The sequence below is a fragment of the Sorex fumeus genome, unplaced genomic scaffold, assembly GCF_029834395.1.
Source record: "Sorex fumeus unplaced genomic scaffold, SorFum_2.1 ptg000008l, whole genome shotgun sequence".
Taxonomy (NCBI): domain Eukaryota; kingdom Metazoa; phylum Chordata; class Mammalia; order Eulipotyphla; family Soricidae; genus Sorex; species Sorex fumeus.
In genome coordinates, this window is record NW_026606065.1 from 27470293 (window position 1) to 27479879 (window position 9587).

Consider the following 9587-nt stretch of genomic DNA (forward strand, 5'->3'; position numbering starts at 1 on the left):
CGGCGGCGGTTCGCTCCCCGCGGGGGGTGAGGGCGGTTCGCGCCGAGGCGCTTCGGGCCCGGTGAGTGCGGCAGCGGCGGCGGCGGCGGGAGGGGACGCGGCTTCCCGCGGGGCGGGGCGAACGGGCGGTCGGCGGGGCCTGGCCTGGGCCGAGGGACGCGCGGGAGGGCAACGGGGGTCCCGCGGGGACGGGGCTGGGCTACGGTCAGGGGGGACGCGGGGGCCGGGGATGCCCCGACCAGATGGGCACACGCGGGAGTCGCTCACGGAGCCCCGCACAGCCGACCCCCCCCCCCCCAGTGCACACGCCTCCCGCTCACCGCCCTGCACACCCGCACACACCCCCGTGTATGCACCCCAGTGCGCGCACACGCCACTGTACACACCCCCGTACACGCATAGCCTTGTGCACATATTCCAGTGCTCACACCTCCCAGACACCGCCCTACACTCCTGGTACACGCCCCTGTACACGCACCCTAGTGCGCACACACACCGCTGTACACACCCGGCACACATCCCCGTGGACGCACCCTGATGCACACACACGGCCCTACACACCCGACACACAGCCCTGTACACACACCCCAGTGCACACGCCTCCCGCATACTGCCCTGCACACCCGGCACACACACACAAACACACACCCGTGCACGCACCCCTGTACACACACATCGCTGTACACACCTGGCACACACCTCCGTACATGCATACCAGTGCGCACGCCTCCCGCACACTGCCGTCCACACCCTCCACACACCCTGGTACATGCATAGCCCCATGAACGCACCCCAGTGCAGCTCCTATATACTCATATCCCCACATACAGCACCATATACAAACTCCAGTGCACACCCCCCTACACCTGACCCCAGTGCACACGCCTCCCACACACCACCGTACACACCCAGTACACACCCCCATGCATGCACATCCCGGTACACACACTCCAGTACACAGCTCCCATATACACATATCCCCACACATACACACTCTAGCACAGTACACAGGCTCCAGTACACAGCCCCAAACGCACTCATCTCAGTACACACCCCAGTACACAGCTCCCACACATATATACGCCTTCCCACACACACTCATTCACAGAAACAAACATGCACATGCTCCAGTACACACACCCATACAAACACACCCTCATACACACCCACCCTCATACCCCCATATATGCCCTTAGTACATACCCCATAAATACAGCCTCCACACACCCATACACGTTTACCACCATGCACACACTCCAATATACACCTACCCCTATACACACACCCCAGTACACACATACCCCTGTACACGTTCTTACACACCTTCTTTCATATACACTTCCATACACAAACATACCTCCATACACACACACCCCTAGCCACATGCTGTTCACACACATCCATACCCCTGTACACAGCCCCATCACACACCCATACCCCATACACAGCCCTGTGCATGCACACACACCACTACATACATGTCCATTACACACAAACCCTCAATGCACACACTTCAAGTACATACACACCCCTGTACACACACTTGTATACACATCCCGCTCTAGACATACATCCCAGTACACACATGCCCCAAAGGGAATTCTGTACACACACAAAGACACACATACACAGACTTTAGACTCAGAGGAATTCTACTTGATAGTCACTGTTCTTGCTTTTGGAAAGGGGAAGAAGCTTTGTGGCCTAGGGTTTGAAAGGAATAGTAAGGGGCAAACTACATCTTAAATTTATTTTAATGTTTTGTCCTGTGTACAAAAAAAAATGTATTTCTTGAAAACTTGCAGGGGTACGTAACACTGGGCACAGCTCTTCCAGAAAGTGATATTCATACATATACCTACACCATGTGAAAAATACTGTCACTGTAATGCCTGCCACTCACTGCAGTGTAGGGCAAAAGATTGGACACAATCTTGGTGTTCATTTTTAATTGATGGTGAAATTATGTACAGTCTTGCCTTTGCAGTAGTGAAAGTGAAAGACGGAGGCTGGAGAGGTAGTCCAGTGGGTAGGGCATTTACCTTTACATGGCTGGCCCAGGTTTAGTCCCTGGCATCCCAAACAGTCCCCCCAGCACCACTAGGAGTAACCCCTGAGCATTGCCGGATGTGGTCCTAAAAAAAAAAAAAAAAGGAAGTGAAGGTTTTTGGATAAAAGGGGGAAAAAAATCATCACCGGGATATATAGTGGGGGAAATGGAAATGTTACTGTACCCCCAAAAAACCTGCATCACCAGTGTGTAAAAGCAAAAAGGAGAGGTGTGCTGCTAACAGCTCAGCATGATACCACAATCAGCAAATACTGATAATGGCCTTTGATGAGGAGATGTGGCTGGCACCATGAAAGTGGGATGAGATTTTTCATTTTTTTGCTAACTTTTGATCCGTGAATCGTAGATGTATAATGGAGATTCTTATTTTTGATAACCCTGAATAACGAAAGATCTCCTGAGGTAGAAAGGAATGCTACATAACAACCCTGAATTTTCAGTGGTTTCTAGACTTGGTGTTCTTGGTTCTTCAGATCAGCGTTTCATACTGCTTTCGTGCTTTAGATCTTGTCTAGATTAGGCTGTGCTCAAACCAGTGTGGATTGAGCACAGTGGATTTTCTATCCACTGTGTATCTTTATTTTGAGATCCATGCTAAAAGAAAATTAAAATGCCTGAAGCTTACCCCCCTTTTTTTTAATGGCAAGAATTCAACAAGACTTCTAGAAACTGGCGTGCCTCAGGTCGCAAAAGGCTCTTTGAAACTGCTCTGTATTTTCTGTTAAACAACGCGAGTCATGTAGCCAAGGCCAGAGTCAGTAGTGACCACGTATGTTCCGTCTGCTGGGACACTCTACCCAGGCGTGTGACAAAGGGTAGGATGTCTACATTTTTATTGCAGGGAGAAAGATCTGGAAACAAGAATGACCAAGGAGGTGAGTTAGAAAGATAAGTTGAAAATAAGTTGATGGAAGTTGAAGTTGAAAGTTGAAGTTGAAAATAAGTTGACGGAAGTTAATAGGGGAAAAAATGAAAAAAAAAATCTTCAAGTGCATATTTGTGCATATATGTCAAGGCACACCATTCTACTTAGATTAGAATTTTCTTCGGACCCAGAGAGATAGTACAGCAATGACGGTACTTGCCTTGCGGACAACTTGGTTTGATTTCTGGCACATCTTAGAGTCCCCCGGACACTGCCTGGCGTGCTCCCCCCCTCCCAAAAGAAAGCCCCCCCCACCTTTGGGTTTCCATGTCTATATCAAATTTGTTTTGTCTTATGTAACATCTGTCGGCCCCATACCTAGGCCTATAACCAGTTCGGAGTGCTCATAGAAACCATGAAGTAATCAAATAATGCACATTTAAAGATACCAGTTCTTCGAGTACTAATTCTGAATGTGTTTATTTTAGCTCCTGAATTTGTTCCTTCTTCTTATGTCCATGTCTGCCAACCCATTTTTCACAGTGAACCTTCTTTTCAGGGAGATGTCCTTTGCTTCGTAGATGTAATGCACTTTAAGTTTGTTACTGAACAGTGAAAATGAGTCTTACAGAGGTAATACATATTTTCATATACTTTCCATTTTTCAGGGCTCCTTTCCCTCCTACCCCCAAATCAAATAGTTCTAGGGTAATTTCTTTGTTTCAGCTTGCACTGTAAAACAGTGCAGCTTTGGGCTAAGAATAAAGACTCTGGGGAGTGGAGAGATAGTACAGTATCTCGGAGTAAGGTGTTTGCCTTGCATGTGGCCAACCCAGATTCAATTCCTAGCATCCCGTATCATCCTCTGGCCTTGCCAGGAATGATCCATGAGTACAGAGCCTGGAGTAAGACTTGAACATACCAGGTACGGCCCAAAAATAAAAATAAAGGTCCAAACTTAGGACTGCTTGTTATACTAGCTGGTGACTAACTTTGGGCGTATCGTTTAACCTGCTGTGCCTTAGCATTTGCTTCTGTAAATGCTGATAAGAATGCTTGACACATAGAAAAGTTAGAGTTCAGACATATAAAACACTGATCACAGTTCTGACACATAATAACTCTCTTAAATATTAGCGATGTCCTTTTTATTTGAAAGTGATGTCTTGAATCGTGGGTCTCACAAACTGTGTGTATGTGGGTGGGTGTGTGTGTGTGTGTATACACATATTCGGTTGTCTTAATCGGTGAAAAAGTAAATATTTTATTATTTTATTGTCTTGAATTCCAGGTTAAATTAAAAATACCTTTTGGAAATAAATTACTAGATGCGGTTTGTTTGGTGCCCAACAAGAGCCTGACATACGGAATTATTCTTACACATGGAGCTTCAGGAGATATGAATCTCCCTCATTTGATGTCACTGGCGTCCCATCTTGCCTCTCATGGCTTCTTTTGCCTGAGATTTACCTGTAAAGGCCTTAACATTGTACATAGAATTAAGGCATATAAATCAGTTTTGGTAAGAAAATTGTTTTCTCTCTTACTAATAGAAATGTAAGACCTTTTAGCAGTCATTTGGTATAATTAAATCTTTGGGGGCAAGGATTGTAGCTCAGTGGTAGCAAGAGTGAGCCCTGGCTTTGGTTCCTGGCACCACCCTCACCCCAAATTTAGGAAGTTTTTTAATATTAGTACTTAAAACTCAGTACATTGAGCTGGAGAAATAGTACCGTACGGCAGGTTGGGCACTTGCCTTGTATGGCCAGCCTGGGTGTGATCCCAGAACATGCCAGGAGTGATCCCTGAGCGCAGAATCAGGCAAAAACAAAAAACAAGAAAACAAACCTTCAAAATACATGAAAGCTGTTCATGGCTAGATACCCCTTTTTTGTCTGTCAGTTTCCATGGAGATGAATGCTCACATCACAAATGTTTCTTCCTGATACTGCCAAGGGAAATTCCTTACGATGTGATTCTCTTCTTGGAACAACTTTTGAGTATACTTCTGGATATTTTTCCAATTTCACTGTGAATGTATGAACACGGCACTGTTTTCTGTATTTATTTAGAAATGTGTTAAATTCCTGGATAAAACATGAAATTTTGAATGATTTTACCCTTGCTAAGTTCTTCAGAGCTTTATAGTAGTAGAAGTATATTATTTTCTTTTAGAAGTTTTTACTACCTTTTTACATTTCTAAAAAAAAAAAAATCCTTGACTGAATATTTGTAGACCAGTCACATGTGATTTTGCTAACATGTTGCTGTTATTACCCAATATAGCATTTGATACTGAAGGCATAGTCAGAATAGCAAAACCCTGGATACCTATTTCAGAAAAATGTCTTAAGATTTTGTGGTTGTCTTTGCAAAGATTTTTACTTTTCAGTAATGTTGAGAAACATGCTGGTTCTCTAACAGAATATTTTGCAGGGTAAGAATTGATCTTTTTTTTTTTTTTTGGTTTTTTTTTTAGAATTACCTAAAGACCTCAGCAGAATACAAACTTGCAGGTGTTTTCCTTGGAGGTAAGTGCACTATTTATCAACACTAGTTTTTAAATCTAATGATACTGCTGTAGGAATAGATGATCAGTAATTAAAATAAACAGGCTAATTTAGGATATTTTGTTTTGGTAAATCACCTCCTTGACTGTGGGCTCGAGCGATAGCACAGCAGTAGGGCATTTGCCTTGCAAGCTGCCGGCCCAGCCAAGCCAGGTTCTATTCCTCTGCCCTCTCGGAGAGCCCAGTAAGCTACTGAGAGTATTTTGGCTGCACGGCAAAGCCTGGCAAGCTATTCTTGACGTATTCGATGTGCCAAACACAGTAACAAGTCTCACAATGGAAATGTTACTGGGCCCGCTCGAGCAAATCGATGAACAATGGGAGGACAGTACTACAGTGCTACCTCCTTGACATTAATTTATTTATTTTTTGCTTTTTTTGGGGGGGGGGTGGTCACACCCGGCGATGCATAGGGGTTACTTCTGGCTCTGCACTCAGGAATTACTCCTGGCGGTGCTCGGGGGAACATATGGGATGCTGGGAATTGAACCCGGATCGGCTGCATGCAAGGCAAATGCCCTACCCACTGTGCTATCGCTTCAGCCCCTCCTTGACATTAGTTTAAAGCAAGTTTAAATATAAATATAAATAAACACTGTCCTCCCGTTGTTCATCGATTTGCTTGAGCAGGCCCAGTAATGTCTCCATTTTGAGACCTGTTGTTACTGTGTTTGGCATATCGAATACGTCACGGGTAGCTTGCCAGGCTTTGCCATGCGGGTGAGATAACTCTCAGTAGCTTGGCAGGCTCTCCGAGAGGGGTGGAGAAATCGAACCTGGCTCAGCCGGGCCTCTATGTGTTAATTAGAATATAATAGCTTTCTCTGCCCCTGACTTGACTCAGAATCAATTCTTTGCTGTAGATAAACATTTTGAGTATTACAGCTTGTTACTTGCCACTTTTTAGAGGTTCATCACTCCTTTCTGTGTATGTTTTTATTTCAAAATGAACTTAATTTTAATTCATTTTAGGTCGCTCCATGGGCTCAAGGGCAGCTGCTTCTGTAATGTGCCACATTGAGCCAGATGATGCTGACGATTTCGTTCGAGGTCTCATTTGTATTTCCTACCCCCTGCACCGTCCGAAGCAGCAGCATAAACTTCGAGACGAAGACCTCTTTCGCATAAAAGAACCCGTACTGTTTGTGTCGGGTTCAGCAGATGAGATGTGTGAGAAGGTGAATTACAGTTCGTGTTAGTGTGAATGAGGGAGAAGGAATGAAAAATATGTAGGGAGTAAGCTTTTACTTTGCAACTTTCAGTTCTCTTTAAAACTGCTGAGTTGAGGGACCGGAGCAAGCTACCGTGACGTATTCCATATGCCAAACACAGTAACAACAAAGTCTCACAATGGAGGCGTTACTGGGCCCACTCGAGCAAATCGATGAACAACGGGAGGACAGTGCAGTGCAGTGCTACTGTGTTTGAGAGACAGGGACTTTTTACATTTTCTTTTACAATATGTTGTTTCAAAAGTTGTAAAGGGCCAGGGAGATAGTACAGGGGCTAAAGTGCTTGGCTTGCATGTGTAACCCCGGTTCCACCCCAGCACCAAATATGCTTCCAGAGCATCACCAGTGGTCACTCTTGAGTACAGGGGTGGCCCCAACCTCCCCCCCACCCAAAAAAAAAAACGTCAGTAGGGTAGGTTTAATTCTTTTTTAGGGTTTTGGACCATCCACGCAGTGCTTTCTCCTTCCACGGGGTTTACTCCTGGCTCTCCTTAGGGATCACTCCTATAGGTTCTCATAAGATCTCCTTCTGTGCTGGGATTTGAACTGGGTCAGCTGTGTTCATGGCAAGCCCTGTAAGCCCTGTGTTCTCTCTGACCCCAGAGTCGATTTGTATGAATATTTGGTAAATCGAAGTCAGATTAGACAAGGTAAGACAAAAAGTAATCTTTTTACTACTCTTACTTTTTTTTTTCTCCTTTAGAACTTGTTGGAGAAAGTGGCACAGAAGATGCAAGCTCCTAATAAAATCCACTGGATTGAGAAGGCAAATCATTCCATGGCAGTAAAAGGACGGTCAACAAATGATGTTTTCAGAGAAATCAACACACAGATTTTGTTTTGGATCCAGAAAATCACTGAAATGGACAAGAAATAATTGTCTTTAGTTAGGAGCCCTTGTTATTTTGAATACAAATACAGTTCATTTGATTTTTAAAAAAAACATACCTCTCAGCATTATGAGATATATTTCAGACTAATTTAATGTTCTTTGATGTTCCCCCTATTTTTTCGAAACATGTTTTGTGAATTAAAGTTCTTTACAAGATGTCTTTGGAGAGCACTGTTATATAAAGATGATGTACAAATAGCGAAGGTGGTCTAAATATAATTTATTTTCATTAATATAGTTACGTTTTGAGAAAAATATTAAACATTTGAATTTGTTACTCTGGTGTGTTCATTGTATACAGCTGAGTTTGCAGTAGTCTTTTTTTTATTATTTCTCTTGCAATAACATTGATTTGTAAGAGAGTGTGTTTTAGGGGTACATTGTACTGCGCACACTATGTCCACCACACTTCATTTGATTCTTTTAGCCCACACCCTATCCTGCCCTTCCTTTTGGTACTCTTAGGTCTGTGGGCAGAGTTTGAAGATTTATTAGGGCCTACATAGCAGAGAGCGTTTGATACTTGTTTTTCTCCTGACTTACTTCCCTTAGCTTGACCCCTATCAGTTCCATGTTGCTACAGAAGACAAGATTTCATCTTTTCTGGTGACAGTATTCTATTATATATGTAGATAGTATGTTCTTTATCTGCTCATCTGTCATGGGGTACTGGAGTTGTCTTCAAATGTTCCCTATTGTATGTAGTGCTACAATGAACATAATAGGCGTGAGTGAATCTTCAAACGTGTACTTTGTCTTCGGATTCCTACCTAGGAGTGGAATTGCTGATCATATGGTAGTTTTGATGGGAAGTATGAGAAAAGGTATTTCTCAAATCATCTCTAACAATTCTCGAACCATTCCTGGTTTGTACTCAGGAGTGACCCCTGGTAGGACTCTTATTAGTAGGTCAGTAGTTAACAGGATAAAGGCCTGGAGGAGCCTAAGCGTTACCTCAACAGAAACAGAATCAGCAGGAATGGTACTTAGAGGTTCCTTTTCAGTTCTATAAGAGCTGTTCACTGACATACTAATCAGTATAATCTATTGACATATACATCACTGAGAGCTAGCTCTGAGAGTTAAGGAACTATGTTGCAGCATGGAATCTCCTATTAAGTTAATTATTAGAGAATGCCATGAGGCAAGAAAATTTTAGTATTTTACCAGCTGCATTGAATTTTATGGCAAAACCCAACAAATCATTTAGAGTGGTAGTTCAGCGGGTAGGACACTTACCTCATGCATGGCTGTCCTGGGTTCAATACCCAGGATCCCATATGGTCCCCGAGCACTGCCAGGTATAATTCCTGAGCATATAGCCCGGACTAATCCATGAGAACAGCTAGGTGAGGCCCATAAGGCAGAGAAAAAAAATATATATTGTGTGTACATACATGGAGGAGGCTATATTTGTCCCAAGAAAAGTCAAAGGGGTTGCTGAAATTTCTTCTAGAAGTAATGAATGCTTCCCATGTATTTAGGAGGGCTCTTTTGGGCAAAGACAAAATCCAAGATGACAATTGAACTTGAATAAAGATCATAAATACATGCAGGTAGGATCTAGTGAATGGTAGACTGTAGGATGTATCTATTATCTAACCTGTTACCCCGCAGTGCTCCAGGAAGATAAGAACTCAATAAACCTTTCACGCACATTGTTATGTGCTCAAAGGAGATTATGAAAGAGGAACAGTGCTATCATCAAAACTCTAGTAAAAAAGAAATATAAAATTGAGGTACTCTTAAGAAAAAAATTAGGCAGGACCTCCAGAGAGAAGCTATCATGTGTCCTACGGAACAACAATGAGATATTAAAATGTTGATACAAGATTCAAGTTAGCATGATACATCTCATAATGTTTTAATATATATATTTTTTAATCTGGCAACTCAATTTGTATTTTCCTGATCACAAAGAACCACAGAATTTACTATTCCTGGAGGTAATGGAAAA

The 9587-nt window shown here is 43.3% G+C and overlaps 1 protein-coding gene across 1 annotated transcript; it reads left to right on the forward strand.

Moving 5' to 3' along the window:
* On the forward strand, nt 1–7907 carry TEX30 (testis expressed 30). Its single transcript, XM_056109228.1, has 6 exons — nt 1–61; nt 3500–3569; nt 4228–4458; nt 5416–5467; nt 6479–6684; nt 7442–7907. Exons 2-6 carry the CDS (start codon nt 3555–3557, stop codon nt 7613–7615), a joined length of 678 nt encoding a protein of 225 aa, XP_055965203.1. The 5' UTR covers nt 1–61; nt 3500–3554; the 3' UTR covers nt 7616–7907.
* The last annotated feature ends 1680 nt before the right edge of the window (nt 7908–9587 follow it).

Coding starts and splice junctions, on each gene's coding strand:
- TEX30 (XM_056109228.1), top strand. Junction 4,459..5,415: donor AGGCATATAAATCAGTTTTG/GTAAGAAAATTG, acceptor TTTTTTTTTTAG/AATTACCTAAAGACCTCAGC. Junction 5,468..6,478: donor TGCAGGTGTTTTCCTTGGAG/GTAAGTGCACTA, acceptor AATTCATTTTAG/GTCGCTCCATGGGCTCAAGG.